Here is a 19,654-nt window from a genome sequence, read left to right on the forward strand (position 1 = left end):
CTTTTAGTGTTTAGTGGTATTTTACGGGTTTTAATTTGTATTTTGCTGGACTATTCATGTTGCACACCTTTTCTTGCCTTTTCTTCTTTCTGTGTACTATTCCACTGTTTTATATATTGCAATAAGTTCTTTCATTTCCTCTTGATGGATGTTTTGTTTTTCCTCTATTTTGGGTTCTTATGAATAAGGCTAAAATAGAAGTCTTTTGGTCATATGTTTTCATGTCTCTTTGGTAAATGCTTCAAAACGGAATTGCTAGGTCATAGACTTAACTTTTGAAGAAAGTGCAAGAAAACTCTCCAAAGTGTTTAAATCATTTTTTTACTCCAGGGGTCGCCAATCCCCGGGGCTACAGACCAGTACCTGTCAGTGGTCTGGTAGGTACTCGAGGTGAGCAGCCGGTGAGTGAGTGAAGCTTCATCTGTACCTGCAGCCTCCCCTTAGCGCTAACATCACTGCCTCGGCTCCATCATCAGGCCTTAGATTCTCATAGGAGCACCGGTAACTGGTGCTAAAAAGGTTGGGGACCGCTGTTTTACTACCAGCAGCAAAACATGAGAAATCCACTTGCTTCACATGCTTGTTAGTTTTTTAATTTTAGCCATTCTAGAGTGGGTGTGAGGATGCATCTCATTAATGTTTAATTTGCATTTTGCATGACTAATGATAATGGACTTTATCATATACTTAAATTGCTATTTTGGTGTCTTCTGTGGGAAAGGGTCCTTGAATGTTTTTTGCTTGTTTTTTAATTTGGTTGTTTGACTTTTTATTATGAGGTTGTAGAGTGACATATATTCTAGACACCAGTCCTTTGTCAAATGTGCATGTGTTATGTGTGTGTACACATGTGACATACTGAATATTTTCTCTCAGACTGTGGCTTGCCTTTTCAAATTTTAAATGGTGCCTTTTGGTGAATGAAGTGTTTATTGTTAAACTCTAATTCATTCATTTTTTTTCTTTTATAATTAGTGCTTTTTGCCTCCTGTCTACAAAATCTTTGTTTATACCACGGTTAAGATATTTTCCTGTTTTCTTCCAGAAGATTTGTAGTTTTAGTTTTCATGTTTAGTTCTATGACTATCTTGAATTAATTTTTGTGTATAGTGTGGGACAGAGGTTGAGGTTCTTTTTCCCTCCATAAGATATTCAATTGTTCCAAAATCATTTGTTGAAAAGATGTTTCTTTTTGCATTGAAATGCCTTGCTGCCTTTGATGAAAACCAGTTTACTCTATGAGGGTCTATTCTTGCCTATTTTGTTCTCTTGATCTATTTGTACAAACTTATGCCAATATTACATTGTTTCACTTCTGTTGCTTTATAATATCTTGAAATCAGGTACTGTAAGTTCTCTAAATGTATTCTTTAAAAAAAAGTGTTTTAACTTTCTAGGTCCTTTGTATTTTCATATGAATTTTAGAATTAGCCTGGCAATTTCTATTTTTAAAAGCCTGTTGGGATTCCACTGAATCTGGAGATCAGTTTTGGGAGAATTAACATCTTAACAATATTAAGTCTTCTAATCCATGAACATGGTCCCTCTCTCCACTTTATTTGCTTTAATTTCTCACTGTAGAGTTTTCTGGGTTTTAGTATAGAGTTTCTGCACATCTTTTGTTAAATTTAACCCTAAGTATTTCGTGTTTATTGATGCAATCATGTAAAATAATATTTTTAAATACATTTCATTTTCCAATTATGTGTTGCTAATACATACAAAATACAATTGGCTTTTATCTCTTAATTTGTATCCTATGGCTTTGTTAAATTCAAGAGTTTAAGGCGAGTTTGTATGCAGATTTGGGGGCATCTCCTTTTGGTTCTCTCCTTTCTGGGATATTCTGCTTCCGTATCCGGCCACTCTGGCAGCCCCAACCTCTGATCTCTAACTTCTCGGCCCAAGACTGCTGTTTTTTGCTTGAACTCTATATGCCATGCAAGGAAACTGAGTGTGTCCATAAAGGAAAAGCTGGCTAAGCGTGGTTCCCACTCAGTGCACTTTCTATTTTACATAATGTATAGCTCCTTTTGCTTTTGGTCACTTTCCAATGCCTTCAGAACAATCTTTTTTCATATTTTATGCAGAGTTCGTAATTCGTATTGTCAGGAGTGTTAGTCTGTTACAAACTACTCCACCATTACCAGAAGCTAGAACTATGTGTCTAAGCTTAACTTCAAATATTTCATAGATTTCAAATTTGCTCAAATCTCTAAGCCAGATCCTTATTGGCTAACACTCTATCAGCAGTTGTAAAGATACCTTAATTTTCTAACTCAAAATAATAATCCCAATACTTTTAAGAGGACAGTATGTGTGTTAGCTTGAGGCAAACATCTTCTGAACTTCCTTCTGTCCCAACTAAATGATTCTCTTCCTTTTTGCGCTCCTGATCTCTAGCTGCAGCTCACAAAACCAGCCTCCTCTTCTTTAGAGACTTTTCCTATATGGCTTCTCTGAGATGGTATTCTCTATACTTCTGGATGCACTTTTTGTGTTTTCTTCACTTCTCCTTCAGTTCTTGGCCCTTATTTTTCTTACCATGCTTGATACCTCAGGAAAATACCTATTCAAATTGATTCTGTAAAGAAAATATTTTTGTATCAAATAGGAGACTCACTGAGTGGGAACCTCAGACAGTCTGAAGGTCTTTCAAAGTAAACTGTCCACAAGAGGGCATCTGGATGACCAAACTGTTTACAGTGATTTATTCTGCAATGAACTGTTTGCACTGGTGGGATAGGAAAAGGGAGAGGGGAAGAACAGTGGACTGAAGGTAAAAGAGACTCTTTGAATCCTAGAAGCTTGATGTACCCCTAGATTAGAGGGAACTTTGTTATAGTGCTTCCTTTCTCACAGGTGACTAACCAGATGGAATATGGCATTTAAAGATAAAATCATAAAAAAAAAGACTATTTCCTTTTAACTTAGCAAAAACAAAATTAGAGTATAGTGGTCTTTCCACTTATTTAAAAATAAGATAATTAATGACATATTTCCATTCCACATATAAAAATTTGCTCCTACCTGTTGTTAAAATTAGTACAGTAAGTAAGATTTCTGCAGCCCAGCTGGCAAGGTTCCCGAACATCTGCTAAACAGGTCAACATGGACACTTCCACTGGATTATATTCACAAAAGCGATCAAACTCTTGCCAACTCTGTGTATTGCCCCAGCTCATGCTATAAAGTTTAGTGCACAGTTCCCTGAAACCAAAATACAAATGCAGAAACACATAGATGAGCCAAATGAGTATTTGATTTGCATAAAATTCTAACCCTGAACCATACTTTATATGTGAGAAAAAAAGTACAAAACCCAAAAGACTCAAAATCTATCTCCTAGAATTTTGAGCCAGTTTTTCTATGAAAAACTTAGCCTTCATTTATCATCCCCCTTTCCTTTTTGCCATGGTTGCTAGAAAGCTCAATGCTAAATTTAATATTTAATGATAGCATTTGTAGATATTTGTAATATTTTCAGATCATGGTTAACCCAGAGTAAGTGAAACCACAGAAAGCGAAACCGCGAATGAGAGGGTGGTGGAGGAACTACTGTATACATGATGCTCACTAAATATTTGTCAGATGAAAGAATGATTTTATATTTTCTAAATTCAAGTCTACACAATACGGAAATATAACATATTTTAGACTTTAAATCATTAATTAAAATGCTATTTTCTACTGGTTTTACTAAGAGAAAATGAGATACTGACCTACACGTTGAAGTGTTTGCTTTAGAACAACAATGCAATTTAGCCCCATCAAGGCCTGTAGAAGGAGGAGGGTGGAGAGTGACTCCAGGATGAACAGACTGTGAGCTTTCAAGAAAACACTGCCAAAGAGGATCCTGAGGCAAGGGCTGCGTCTTACAACCCTCGATGAGGCCATCGACAATCTCCATCTCTGTTTTCTTAGACATCAGAATTCTCTTGCAGGCATTTTGGCAAGCATGATCTTCCGCTCTGTCACAGCAATATAAACCTACATTTTCAGAATATAAGTGGCTTAATTAGCTAATTTTATGTCATGCACTGCTCAGGATAGAAGAACATGGTGATGTACTGGCAAACATCACTTCTCGGAGTAATGTTAATATCTGCAGTATACAGGGCCCAACAGATCCTCTCTCCATTACTTTGCACTACAGTAAATAAAGGTATTTACTAGGTATACCTACAGATTAGGTATCTAGTAACCAGAATTCACCACTGTGCCCAATCATGGGATCTCTAGCACCATTCCTACATAAATGAAAGGTCATCCTACATCTAAGATATCCTTAACATGCAAGGTATTCTATATTCCTAGATAAGGTATTATAGATCAAACTGGAATTATTTCATGTAAGAAACAACTGCCTAACAGGGATTATATTTGGTCATAATTAGAGAGAAGACTAATTTTAATAGCAATATCCACAAAGACCATATTTCATCACATTCTGGGATATGAAGCTTTTATATACCTGTGCAAATTAATTAATCTAAGTTATAATTTAAATAATACAATATATTGGTTTGATACTGCCTTGAATTTTCTACAAAGAATCAAAAACCTAAAGAATACTTTCAATCAGACTATAGAATTCAGATGGCTTCTTTGAAGTAGTTTTTTCAGATGTCTTTGACTTTTTATGAAATCTTTTCAGGCATATCTGTCTGTACCTTTCTTTCCCAGATTTCCAGACACTTGAGAGGGTTGCTCTTCTACCCTTAAAAGTCTTTTTTTTTTTTTTTTTTGAGCTTCAATCACCTTAGCTCCAGCAACACCTCTGTCAGAGAGGCCTTTAAAATGAAGGTCATCTGTGGCAAATGCTTCATCCTGATTTTCATCACATAGCCACACCACAGAATATCAAGAGCCTGAGAGTTCTGCTTTAGATGCTGGACAAACAGGGCACATAGCATTGCTTTTGAGTTTATAAAAACAAATCTTTCAATATCCCAGAAGATCAAAACACTGGCATGTGGCTTACAAATCCTATAAGTCTTTTGTCAGTTTGGTTAATTTGTCAGCTCTTTAAACTTTGATAACCTCTAAATGAAAATGGATTATAGGCTGTACAAACCTGAGACTCTGAAGACCCCATAAGGTATGGTTCATTAGGAAGCCCTGATTTTAAAAAGTATCAGGACTTCTCATTTAATGATGCTTTTATTATAAAAGTAATAACTTTATTGGTAAAAATTTAAATCTTACAGATATATGTAATACAGAACAAACAGGTATATAACTAAAAATATATCATACTATATATTTAGTTCTGCAACTTTTTTTACTTATTATATCTTAGACTTCTATGTGAACATACTTCTTTATGTTGGTTGTATGGTGTTGGTATTATATAGATATATAATTTATTTAATCAATTATAATCAATACCCTTTTGATGGATATTTGGGTTATTTCTAATTTTTCTCTATTACTACTAAAGTTGCAGCAAACATCCTTTATATCTATAGATAAATTTTTGAAAATTTGTAAGTTTTCTTGACGGACAAAATGAGAAATGGAGTTCCTAGATTAAAATGTATGATTATTTGAAATTTTCATGGTCATAACCCAACTCCTCTCCACTCACCTCGTCCCCAATATCCATACTAACAAATTCTCCCACCTCAGAATAGAGAGTGCCTGTTCCTTCAAACCCTTCACAGATCCATTTTTCTAGGTATCTTTTAGCTGTGACAGTAACATTCAATCTGTCAAATCTAAACACCAAAGGAAATCTGGTATTTCCCAAATGCCCCAGACTGCAAGCTTTTATTTCCTTTTTACAAATTATTTTACCAAAGATTGAAATGAGAGGAAAATGTCCCTTTTACTTACTATCAGTTGGATTTCTCATTGGATAAGATTGGGTATAATTGTTCACACAGTGTATTAATTGTGGACTAATAGAGGCACAATAATTTTCCACTGCTTTGATCTGAGATGGACCAGGAGAAGAGTCTGTTCGAAAAATTGCTTGACAGTATTCTCGGCAGTTTGTGTGGTGGCCTGCATAACTGCAACAAACTGAGCCCACTAGGGAGGAAAAAAAGATGACATTAAATGGAAACAGCTAATATTTAATATTGTTAATATTAAATTGTCATAAAAATGATAGAATATGTGTCTTTTTGAATTTGAGAAATAAAACCATGCCATAGAAGATAAGCACTTAAAATCGCACTATTGTAGGCATAGACATGGGAACATTCAGGTGCTCACTGGTATAAAAGAAATTCGCTATTTATCAATTTACAGTCTGTAGTCCAGTGGTTCTCAACGGAAGCAAACCACCCCCCCCAAGTGTTTCTGGTTTTCATGATGACTTGAGAACCACTGCTGACATTGAGTATATAGTGGTCAAGGCCATTAAATGCCCTGCAACATACAGGACAATCTCATACAACCAAAACTGTCTCCCAAAATGCCAACAGCACCCATGTTAAGAAGCACTAGAACTGCTTTTTTCCACAGTAGATTTGTGAATATTTATTAACAAAGCAAAGCAAAACATAACAAACAAAACCAAAATAAAACCCCAAATGCCTCACATTTAAAAACAGGACCAGTAAAAACTAAGAGATATCAGGGACATTTCATAAATGTGACAATTATATAACTGTATATCTTGAAACAAAATCCCAGTTCTATATTGTTTGAGTATCTGCAAGAATATGCCTAAATTAAGTCTTCATCTCATAACTGACATGATCTGCTTCAAATCTGAAAAGTAAAATCCACATTTGAAAAAAATTGATTCTGGATTTGCATATTTTTAAAAATCGTGGGGGACCATCTAAGGTATCTGGGGAGAGCTAGATGAGTGACTAGGGGTGCACTTGTGGGATTTATAATGAAGAGCAAGAGACATTCACAGGAGAGGCAGAGGGGTCTGTGGGAAGCTGAAGGGAGCCAAGGTAGAGGTATGGCAGGAAAAGGTTATGAGAAAGGTAGGAAGGAAATCTCTGATAATTATTAGAGATGGTAATGGAGTGACCAGAATAAAATTTCTGATAAATTCCAGAGACCAGGAAATGAGCAGCGAATTCAAGCAACTTCAGAAATAAAAATCTGAGATAGGCCAGGATAATGATTAATGATTAATGATAAAATCATATGCAAATTAAACTAGGACTGAACTGATGCAGGACGGATCTGTTTCCTGGACCGGGAAACTATTTTATACCTATTGTGACACCTAAGTTTTTGACTTGTAATTACCACCAAACTTAATGTGTTAATTGCTGGCTTGTTCATTTTCAACATAAAGAACAATTATTAATGACAACATCACTGTCAAACTCAATGAGGATAAAGTGGGGGGGGGGCGAATTTGGGGGACTGCTTAAGACAGAAGAGATAAGTAAGAATATGACATGGATGCCTATCTTCTGATTCTCCTTTATGCTGGGTTCCTCACCAGTGCGGGAGGACATAAGATTACATGCCAGAGACTATGGGAAATCTTCAACTAAGCCCCTGTAAGAAAGGATAGAAGATAAAGTATAGGCAGTAAACGCTTCTTATTATACTTTGATATATCCCACCGACGAGCTAGTCTAAACAACTCTTCGTTCCTCAAATGTGTTTCCCATCTCTAACTGGTCTCACTATTCCCTTCATCTGGAATGTCCTTCCTCCAATCTCCACTGTTCACATTTTGTCCATCCTTCAAGGTCCAGCTCACTTACCAACTCCCTGCAGCTACCTCTAAGCACCCCTGCAGGATGTGATCACTCCTTCCTCTGAACTCCACAGCACTTTTATCAGTGACACTATCTCATATCCACCATGTCCCGGAGATCTTTGTATGCAGGTTGTGTCGCCTACTGATGTGCATTTGCCCTGCAGAGAGCAAGTAGTCGATGACTGACTGTCTGCTGAATGAACTGAGAGGCAGTCCTCCGCAAGGGCTACATTATACCACGTGGGAGTGCTAAACTTCTGAAAGTGATCATATTCATTCAAGTGGGACATGATCTTCCTCAAACACATCTAGCACTATGAAAATCTGCAATTAGGACACAGGAATCATTATAATTCATGAATGGCCTGAACATCCCAGAGAAAAGTGCCTAACAGTATCCTACTGGGCACATTCCTTCAGATGGTTTACTAACAGCCTAATGTCATAATGTCATAATGTCAGGGTCTTGGAAATATTTATAATAGCTAAATCATATTCTGTAAACTGTGTTTTGCTCTTTGGACCGCTTGTATAACCATCAACATATACTTACTTTCATTTCTGCTAATGCAACTGAAAAGAGCATTCTGTAAATTAAAGAAAAACAAACAAATAGATATTAACAACCACACAGAATTTCTAATTTTATTTCACTTTATGGTTATATGGAAATTAGGATATCAAACTAGTTAATTCTTTTCTAAATCCAAGACTGAAAACAAAAAGCTATGAGATGGCATCCTGGTGAAAAGGGAAACCATCTTCTAACACATACTAGGGGTCAAGATGTATCGCCTGAGCCATAAGCTGACCATTTATATAGCAAACCAAGTTTACGTAAAGTTGTACGTATGTGGGTATGTGGGGGAAGCTACATGGATTCATCTCAATTATTTCTTGCAAGTATGTAAAAAAGCTTCCAGGAAATGATATAATAAAGGACTTATAGGGAAATATATTTTATATAACTGCATTTGAGAGTTGAACGAACTTTAGAGATCATTTCTAATTGTTCTCAAACTTGGCCATGGACTAGAATCACATGGCATTCCTAGGCTTTACTCTAGACTACAGAAACAGAATCTGGGAGTGTAGTACAGAAATCTGTATTTTAAACAAGGCTGTGAAGATGATTTTTTTGTAGTCATTCTGGGAACAGAGCGAAGGAATCTCTCTACAGTTTTATAGATGAAGAAACTGTTCCATCAGCAGGGGAAAAATTGCTGCAAGTCAGAGAGCAAGTCAAAAGCAGGGATACGACTAGATAAGTGTTTATAGCCACTCTTAGATCATTGTTTAGAAAATATCACACTGTATCAGGAGAACAAGACAAAAAAAAAAATTCCCATACAAAGTTATTTGGATATTCAGGGCCTGTCAGCTATGATTAATATTACTCACAAGAAGAGAATGGATTATTAAAAGAAATAATATGGGCAAAAATAAAAGATAGATGGAAATCAAGTGTATCTTTACTGTTAAAAAGAGATATTTTGGCTTTTAAATTTAGCTAAATCACAGGCTGGCTATGTGATCTGGACTTGTTAAAAGAACTAGCTTTCTGATATTTAAAACTTAGCTTCAAAAATCCACGTAGTTGTGTGAAGCCGTCCTGCATTCACTTTTTTCAATAAATAATATTCTGCTGTAGAAATCAATTACATTTAATTTATCCATTTAAAGCACAACAAAAACATCAGTCCTCATCAATGAAGGCTAATGAATTCACCCAGTATAAATTCTTTCTGCTAGTGAGCTTGTTAAGCGGTATAAGTGTAGTAAAAAGTAAATACTGTTGGTGTTTTAAAATAATGATCATTTTTATCTCTCTTCATCCATGCTTGTTTTGACTTTTCAGCTACCCAGTATAGACAGCCCTATATTTGGGTTCACTGGTTTCAGAAACACTTTCCATAAAGCGATCTAAATCAATATTAAAAAGCAATCTTCTATCAGCTTTCCAGTCCCCTTTGATTGGGTGAATACAATTGTCATTGCCCTTTTCTCTCTAATAAGCTGGGTGGTTGTTCTATTCAGTTTTGGCTTTTTTGACCTTGTACTTAAAGAAGTGTGTTTATTATTTTGGTCACCCTGGGTTACATACACTGATTTCCATTTTTGGTATTCTTCTAGTTATTAACGTCTCTAGAGCAGTAGTTCTCAAACAGGAGTTATTTTGCTTTCAAGGGGATATTCGGCAATGTGTGGAAACATTTTCAGTTGTCACAACTGAGGGTGGGGGAGAGTACGTGTGTAACTGGCATCTAGTGTGTAGAGGACACCACAGATGCTACTAAACATCCTACAATCTACAGGACAGCGCCCCCACAACAAAGGACTATCCAGCCCAAAATGACTGCCAAGGCTGAGGAACTACTCTAGAGTTACAAATTTGTTAAAGCTGGATTTTCAAAAAATTGACCTTATAAATAAAATATAACTTGGTCAGCCTATGGATCACTTAGCTTCAAAGAATGGTACTAAATGATACAAAATCTGAAAAATGTCAGAGGTCATCTAATCTCACTCCTATTTGACAGAAACCAGAGACTGAGGCCTAGAAAGGAGAAACACTTATGGACCCCAGCTTTCACCCACACTAACATGGTCGAGTTGAACAGAAAGAGACCATATGGCCTGAAAGCCTAAAATATTTGCTGTCTAACCCTTTACAGAAAAGGTCTGCTGGCCTCATATAGAAAAAAAGCACAGCTGTCTTCCTTGATGCCATATCCAGAGTTCAGAGATGTTCCCTAAGTATCTCTCATTTCTCTTAATGTCTGTTGATGGACCCTCCACACATCAGTTTAACCTACTTTGTTGAACCAAAACATTTTATATTTCCACATGGCAGCATCTCATGTTAATACTGTTTTGATATTTCTACCTTTATCAATTTTAAGGTTAACAAGAATGGTCCTTGATTCAAGTATATCAATATTTGATTAATTCATCAGTACTGTTGCTTACTTTACACTCATCATGATTTCATAGACTCTAATCACATCATCATTTTTCATAAAATATTTCTAACCTTATGTAACTATATCTATATAAAAACTATATCTTAGGTAACTATACTTAAGGTATAAACTAAAGGTAACTACCTTTCACTGCTGAAATTGTTGCTGATTAGTTTGACAGGGCTTAACACATACACATAATGAATTACAGCATTAACTTATAGTTTCTCCATTTCTTAAGAGAACCAATCTTAGGGGTCTTAAAGTCAATTCTTAAGTCTCTCAAATGTCTGATTGCCATATGGTGGCAAAAGCAGGAGGTAACTGGGGGTTTGTACTTGGAGCTTCTTTTGACCTGCCGCCAATACTATACACTCAATGTGTCCTCCTGTAACAGTTCCCTCACCCCACTCGTCTTACTCTAGAATAAATCAACGCTAGTGTTACTGAGGTGAGGATCTACCACAATCTGAGAGACCCAAAGAACATGTCAGTGTCCCAGAGTTGAAAGGGTCCCAAGAGATCTTCAAACCCAAAAGCCTTCATTATACAGCTGGACATTGTCATAACAGATACAATACAGTAAGTCCTCACTTAACACTGTTGGTAGGTTCTGTGACTTCAGGCAAAATAACGGATGATGAAACCAATTTTACCACAGGCTAATATAAACAAGAGTTAAGTTTCTAAGGCATCTCTCATGGTTATTACAAAATGACCTTGAACAAAATGACCTTATTCAGGGATGTGCTAAAAGAATGCCTAATTCATAGGCATTTACATGGGATTTCCACATAAAACTGCTATTAATTCAGAAACAAAGAGCCTGTGTAATTCGGCTGTCCAGAGTGGAAAAAAATTCTATTGAAAAATTCTATCTATAAAAATACTAACTGTAGCACCTTTTTACAGGCAACAAATTTTTGTTCATCCTTTAAGTCTTACCTGATCTGTGAAGACTTCCCCATTACCCTGGGTAGGGATTTTTCCTCCAGGTTCCAATGTGTCCTGTACAGACTTTTAGCAATGTACTTGTCTCACTGTATTGTAATGGACTATTTGAATTTCTCATGGAATAGACTACGAGTTCTTGCATAGAGTGGCTAAATCCTTTTATCTTTGTACCCTGAGAACAGTACCTGATACAAATTAAATCTATCAGTTTAGTGTGTTTCAGTTCAATGAATGTTGAATGGATAAATGAATGACAGATGCAAAGACAATTGAGATAGAGACTCTGCCCCCAGGAACTCAGAGCATAGTATTAAAAAGTGAAATGTGAACAGAATTATCCTATACGATGACAAATACTACAATAAAGCATGTTAAAGGGTTTGGAAGCAGCAATCAATTTCATGTGTATGGAGAGAAGAAGGCTAGGAAGGAAAGGTTTTAAAGAACTGCCTAAGTCAGAATTTGAGGCAAAGGTTGCCAGTTGGATAGGGATAGTGGTGTGCTAGACCAGCTTTCGCAGGGGTCAGGGTGGGTGTGAGAGGAGTCCTGATTTATGGTGTTTGCTAATATTTGTGGCATAAATTCCCCCATCACGGCTGCTTTCAAGTAAAACATTGGTTTGCAAAATTTCTGAATATTTAACAATCAGTTATCCCTAGCTGGTAGGCGCCAGCTCCAGCATACTTCTAGGAGTGTGATAGGATGGACTTCCAGGTAGAACAAACAGGTGTAAAATTAACAAATAAAACAAGTGGTCAATCTGGGAAATTACAAGTTGAACGCAAATGTGTCTGAACAGTAAAGGAAGAAAGAGTCATAGGTTAGGGAAAAGCTTAGTATAGCAGGCTGAGGAACATGAACTTTATCCTGTAGGTGAACTGCTGAAGAGTTTTAAGGAAGGGAGTGACATGATTATATCCGGTATTTAAAGAGACCACTCTAGGAGAAGTGGAGATAGTAGATAAGAGAAGAAATTAGAGACAGGAAAGCTAGTTGAGTAGCTGTTGGAGTAGTACATAAAAGTGGTATAAAGGCCTGAGCTAAGACAGTAATCAAGGATCTGGAGAGAAGAATGATTTCAGATATATTTCAGAGGTAAATTTCGGAAGCTTGATAGCCAGTCATCTGTGGGAGATGGGAGGAAAGAGGAAAGAGTAGACAATACCTCTTAGGCTTTTAGTTTATGTGTCTGGAAGGACTGTGCTAGAATAACCAAGCAAGAAATTTAAGAAAAATAAGTTTTTGTTTTGGGGTGTGCGTGTGTGGTGTTGTGTAGCAGAAGGGTAGAGGGAAGGGGAGGCAGGGCAGGTAGGGAAGGTAACAACTAGTTTCGTTGATTTGAAATGCCAGTTGAACATCAAATGAGCGAACAACATATCCAAGAGTGATTCAGGAGTGCTTAAAAGAGGCTAGCAAAGAAGATTCTGGAGGTGTGTGTCCTCATACAGGGCGATTAAAGCTATAGAAGTAGATGAGATTGCCCAGGCGGGGAAACCTGGCCATTTAGGTTAGACCAGATCGAAATCTAATCTGACTGATCAGATTTCCCTTTTGGGATGGAATCATTCAGGTGACTTCTGAGAAGAATGGACTACAGAGGTAATACACTAGCACAGGGAGACTAAATAGGAGTTATTCCCTTCTCCAAACTACAATATAAAATATGACAAAACAAAAACAATATACAAATGGAACATAAAGTCTTATATTATCTTAAGCCAGTACTGCAGGACCTAATAGGTTTCGCTCTTTTTGGAGCTCATCAGCTGCAGGTAACGGCTCACATCTACTCTGATACAGTATATCTGTACAGCATTTTACTTTTTGCCAAGCCTCTCATTCAGTTTTCTATTTACTACACCCTGACAATTCTCAGAGTTTCCTTAGCATTAACTAAAAGCAGCTTTACACCTAGGTCTTGAAGGCTTTGCTGGGGTAAAGTACCCTATGATTCTTTTTGCTAAAATCCCCCAAAGCTGTCTGTCTCCTCTTTTCTTAGAACCACTGCAGCACAGACCCACGCACACTGAGGTATAGGAGGCCTCTAGCTAACCAGGGAATCCTGCTGGCCTTGACATTCCTGTACTCTTATCTCTAAATTGGGCTATTTTTCATCCTTTTTTCTTTATGCTTCTGGTAGTAAATCTAGAATCAAGATTAATTTGAAGAATAAACAAAATAAAATTTATACACAGACATCTTTAAAGCAAACTAGTTGTGACAGTTCCTGAGGATACACTGTACAGCCAATGTAGGCACACATAAATATGCACCAAATACTGGCACCTAGGGGTAGGACAAAGTGTATGGCAAGCTACCATTTTTGTTACAGGGGGATAAGGGAGGACCATATATACATATTTACTTTTTTATGCATAAAATACCTCTGGTAACTTAAGGAACTAGGTGGTTGCAGTACAAGGGATGGGAGACTTTTAATATTGTATACCATTTTGAATTTTGAGCCATGTAAATATACAAAAAACAAAACTTAACACAACCTATACCCTGCTTTTATGCATTTAGCAGAGTCTTAATTTTATCTTAGCATTCTCACAGAACCAGAGCCCCAGGTCAGAACATTATTTTAGTTTTGTTTAGCAACCGTTTAAAAGTTAAATGCCTTAAGATTTAATAAAAGCGAGTCCTCACAAAAATATCTCCTACTGACTTTCCTTCACAGTTTTTCACCTTCCTTAATAAGATAACATCAAATAACTGGACTGGAATAAACAAAAAAAGAGGGGAAATGAAAATGACATTTCTGAAAAGAATATAAAGCAAAGCATAGAGAAGAATCTGTGAAAGAAGGAAGAAACAAGTAAAAATGTACATCTGATGATAAATTTTTAGCATTGTACTTCAGTGGCTCATGCAGCAAATGGAAAGATATTTATTATATTTATGGCCAGTATGTTAAGAGATAGCAGTAAGGTCTGACATAAAAGTATGAAATAAATGTATAGACTTGAACCTAAAATTTGTCTCATCAGCCATTGCCAGGTCTCTGGAAATTCACCAGCCTCACATCATCTTGATGTTTACTCTAACACTGAAGGAAGAAAATAACTATCAACAGCCAATTTTTTTTCTTAAACGAATTACATTTCATGTCTCATACCTCACAGAAAACATGAGTTAGTTTTTACTTTAGCTCTAATCAATCAACGTATTCTAATATGGCTATACTGACGGATTACAGCCAGCATCTATTCTAACTGTTGGTACCTATGTCATCCTAGTTGTTGAATATTTTGAATATCTCTTTTGGTTCTAGTGTCACATATCCATGAACCCAGGAGGCCTGACTAATATTTCTAGGTGGGCCAAGGACCAAGCCTGTGACTCTGGGCATGATTATCTCGCCTCATCTTTCGTTCAGTATTCCTAACTACCTTTGAGATATGGGTCTTTACATTTGAAAGACCTAATATACTTTAACATCTTGAAACTCCCTTCCCAACCTACGTGCTATTGTTGATGTGTATTTTCTTTTTAAAAAACTCAATAATTATTGTTTTAAAAAAAATCTGCATGTTTTAACTTACCTACTTTCCTTCATTGTCATCATTCTTTTTCTTTTGCATTTCAAATACTTGCAGCAATTTAAAATTTCCTTTAGAGAAAGACTTCTATAAAGGGTCCAGTAATAGCAATTCACTGTTTTTGTTGTCTAGAAATCTCTTAATTTTACCCTTTCTTAAAAAAAAAAAAAAAAAAATTGCTAAACATGGAATTCTAGAGTGATAGTTATTTTCTTCCAGAACAGTTCACATATCATTCCATTGTCTGTGGCGTCCTCTGTTGCTATTGAGAAATAAGCTGTTGGTCTCCTTTGAAAGCACCGTCTTTTTTTCTGACTGCTTTTAAGATCTTCGGCTATGAGGTGTGTCTGTAATGTATGTGTTTTTTAAATCCTGTTTTGGGGATTTGTTGGGATTCTTTAAACACTGACTCTGCTCCATATTCTCTCTTCTTCTAGTATTCCAATTAGAAGACTTTCTCTAGCCTCCATTTCCCTCAGACTCTTTCAGCTTGCTCCTATGAGGTGCTATTCCATATAACTTCTTCAGTTGTATCTCTCAATTCACTAACAACTGTTTTTTATATTTCTCTAAAGACCATCTCCTACAGTCAGTCTAACAAAACAAATCCTGTTGATGGATTCTACCTTCAAATCTGATTTATTCTTGAATACTTAACTCTACTGCTATCATCCTAGTTTTGGGTCTTATCTATTGTTAACTAAGTTAAAGGATTTGGGGAGATCTAAAACTTAGCCTGCCCATAGCTAAGATATTAAGCTTTCTAAAATATTGGACTTGTTATTTGTTATGTTGGTCTCCTATTACAGAATCTTTATCATCTCTCTACTAAATAATGAATTGAACACCAAAATATCACAATTCCAGGATCTGGTTTGACTGCCTATCTAGGTACAGATTCTCAGGCCAAAATATGTCCACCTTCTTTTTGTTCTCTGTGTAAGTCATGTGCATTTTTGCTAACATACTTTTGATCCAGCCTTTTTATTATACCAATCTGTTCAGAGATGTAATTTTGCAAAGCTCTTTCTATTAACTTTCTACATGCTCACTCTGCTTTATGATTTCTCTGAGCCCTTGTGTGAGCAGTATATATTTTAATTATCTTCACTCAATTAGATACAACTCTCTAGTATTTGAAGTTAAGCCTCAAAATCCTAACCTAAGTCTGACTTCAAGGTTTGTGCTTTTTCAAACATAAAATTGCCTCTCAGTATTCAATAAATATTTGTTGATTTGCATAAGAAAAAATAGACGCTATAAAATAATAGATAACAATGTTTTATCTTTAACCGTTTTATCTTAGTTTGGTTGGAACCAAACAGAATGTTAAATTACATTAAAAATTTTTAACTTTATTCATGTAAGTAAATTTCTTAGGAAATCCCCTCAAGAGGAGTTCTGCAGTAGCTTATCAGTAAAGATAAACATTAGCTCTTCCAAATATAATTACTTGTTCTCTAAACGATTTTAGTATATGTGCTGCCAATGCGAGCATTCTTGCTGTCTCATCAAATGTCACAAAACCATTTTTTAGGGAAAATGCTAACTCCTAAAATTTTAAGCCTCAAAATTTTAAGCCTAAAGGAATAGTTTGCACAGCTACAAGTTCAGCCAAGGACCACACCAGTATTAAGGAAAAGATACTAAATGCCTAGTTTTAGGAATTATTCTAATGTTGATAAACAACCAATTCAGTTAAAATAGGCTGCACAACACCAAACTCACCCAATTCATTTATAACAAAGCCATTATCTCTAAACTTCAACAATCAAGAGAGTGACTGTTATTTGGATTTATAATGCAGAACCCTCTTTCTGTATTAAAATGTTTTTTTTTTTTCCTAAATAACAAAGAAGACGTCAAATTATGTCTTGAATTATCTTGAACAATTTGTAGGTTCAATGCTATTGATAAAAGCACCCTCTTGGCATGTAGCTTTTTGGGAAACAGTTTCTTAATTCTAGGCCAAATAAGGGAGGATACACTGGGAAAGGTAGACTATTCTTAGTATTTCTCTCATAGGACAGTGTTTATCAATCTTACCTTTCCTGTCCCGTCCTTCATCAACACATATTGGCAGACTTCCTAGGGCAATGCAGAAATCCAGACAACAGAAGGAAGCACACTAAAATAATGGAGGACAGGCTACAGGAGATGGATAGTGTCAGACATCATGCGGGAGAAAAGAAGGAATTATCAAAGTTAGTCACTTTGTTCAAGAGAAACTAAAACGAGTTACGTCACAGGTAAAGAGATCAGAAAAAAAGATCTTTTATGTATTTGTAGCAAGGCTCCTTTCAATGAGAAGAGAGGAGAGTTGCAGTTAATTTGAAAATTTGTCTTCAGAGGAACAGATATAACTTAGCAAACAGTACAAAGGGACAAAAGATAAATAAGATTCTCAAATTTAAAAATATTAATTAAGAGATATAATTACAGGCTTTGAGAAAAGAGCAGTTAAGAGAGTTGTTCTTTCTTCTCCAAGAGAACACAGACTATTAAAAGCAATAGGAATTCCAATGCTTATATATAAAAATAATGAATGAGGCATATGCACTTAAGTATCCTTAATTACATAGTCTTATACTATGAAAAGCAATAATACTGTCACATTTAACATGGAGATCTAGAAACAGAACAAAGTCATCCCAATAAGGAACCTTTCACATCAAGGACAATCTTCTGTTCATATTTGCAGGATATGAAACATCTCTCTACCCCTGTCTTAATAACGTCCCCATCTAGACACCGCAGTGCTTGAAATACCACCACCGGGAGACAAGAGTCCTTCAGATTCAATACAGACTTTGTAATTTAGTACTCCTCACCCCAAATGCAAGATCTTAGGCAAGTCTGAAGCTATTCACACTAGCAATGTGATTTTGTTTCATTGATTAGAGGTGGTTTATAAAAATACATAACTGGATGGGTAAAAAGATAGGAAAGGGGGCGAATGAAGATATGGAACCTAAGAAAAACTATTTTACAACTTTGGGTACAACCAGTTGTTTTGTTATGAAAACAATATAACTTAAATCCTGTGTATGAAATTTAGGCATTTATTTAAGTAATGCTTAATTTCAACAAAGGTTGATTAAAGTCATAACATTTCTATACAAGGTAAATGACGTATTTGTCAAGGCTAGATTTTCTGTAAAGTAAAAGGCATAATAATTTATGTGAGAATGAATTCACTTTAAAATTTAAGTGATTTTATCAATTTTGATAACATCTGTATAGTCTAATCAAATTCGTTAAATAAAATGCATACCTCATATTCTTTTCTGCAAACTTTGGAAATATCATTTTTTGAAGATGCCTAAAAGATAATAAATTTCTCCATTAATTTATTATACATGCTATTCAGCATAGGACAAAAAAAGAACACAAATTAAGTATATGTTAATTGATGGTATAGTATTCTTTATTTCATCAGCGAAAACCTCATGTTTAAATATTTTAAAGTTTCTAAAACTCAAACAAATATATTTCATGCAATTACTTTAAAACAAACATCAGCCTCAGAATCTATCCAATATGTTAGAACTTCACTCTAACTTTCATGGCTTTAATCTCACATATTAACACAGTCTTTTTGTTATTTCAGAAACTAGATGACTTTGAAGGAAATGTAAATCAGAAGACTTTTCTTTTTTTTTTTTAGCTGAATTCCACTCTATAGCAAATTTTCTTGTGAAGCTCTGCCAGGTTATTTATATTTTGCTTTTTCTTTAACCCTTCATAAGTTTCTCATACTAACTTTTCCTAAGAAAAGATCCAAATATAACAAAGGGGCAACTAAAGAGGGAAAGGCTATGTCTGGCAATTTACAAGTTATTTTTATGTAATTCTCTTAATAAGTTTATGAAAAAGATAGCATCTCCTCTACAGATGAAGAAACTGATGATCAGAGAAACAGCAAGTTATTCATCACATTTAAGTATGCACTTTCTATATAAAACAAGCCAAAACAAATCTACTGAGGGTGGTAATTCTTCCACATGGTATCAGTTTCCATTTAGAAATGTAGTTTCAGAGCCATGGGCTCTGGTTCCTCATTCTATTTCTTCCTGTTCTATCACCTAAGCTCATGCAATTTTGAATAGGGCAGCTGATGAGAGGGGGAGAGCAAGCAGTAGAATGGACTAGCAACTGTTTTATGTCCCACTAGATCCATTATAGTTCCAATCCTGCACAACTCAGCTTCATCTCAATACATGGAGGAGAGCGGCAGATAGCTAGACTGTGTGCTGCCCAAAGAGTGTCGCAGTGGTATACGCGAAAGTAAAGGTGCCACCATGTCTTACATTCTCCTGTCTAGAGACCAGTCACTAGAAAAAGAAAATAAAAGAAGGCTTTTCAGTGATGGTTTCAGGTCCACCTAAATTGCCCAGTTAAGTCTACTCCCACCACTTGGAGTATGAAGAACTAGGAAATCAGTTTTCTCACAATACTCTGAGGAACCACTATGAAAACATACACAGTGAAAAAGAACCCAGGGG

General features: G+C 35.8%; 1 protein-coding gene across 7 annotated transcripts in view; it reads right to left on the reverse strand.

Moving 5' to 3' along the window:
• The window catches only part of RECK (reversion inducing cysteine rich protein with kazal motifs), a 62,979-nt gene that overhangs the window by 19,452 nt on the left and 23,873 nt on the right, over nt 1-19,654 (reverse strand). For all 7 annotated transcript variants that reach the window (XM_036239408.1, XM_016130393.2, XM_016130400.2 and 4 more), the window contains 5 exons: nt 18,424-18,471; nt 8,241-8,274; nt 5,839-6,036; nt 3,723-3,990; nt 3,031-3,210 (listed from right to left, as the gene is read on the reverse strand). In XM_036239408.1, coding sequence (XP_036095301.1) covers nt 3,031-3,210; nt 3,723-3,990; nt 5,839-6,036; nt 8,241-8,274; nt 18,424-18,471 — 728 coding nt within the window. The remainder of the gene's footprint in view (nt 1-3,030; nt 3,211-3,722; nt 3,991-5,838; nt 6,037-8,240; nt 8,275-18,423; nt 18,472-19,654) is intronic.

This window comes from Rousettus aegyptiacus, unplaced genomic scaffold (genome assembly GCF_014176215.1).
Source record: "Rousettus aegyptiacus isolate mRouAeg1 unplaced genomic scaffold, mRouAeg1.p scaffold_m13_p_3, whole genome shotgun sequence".
NCBI lineage: Eukaryota > Metazoa > Chordata > Mammalia > Chiroptera > Pteropodidae > Rousettus > Rousettus aegyptiacus.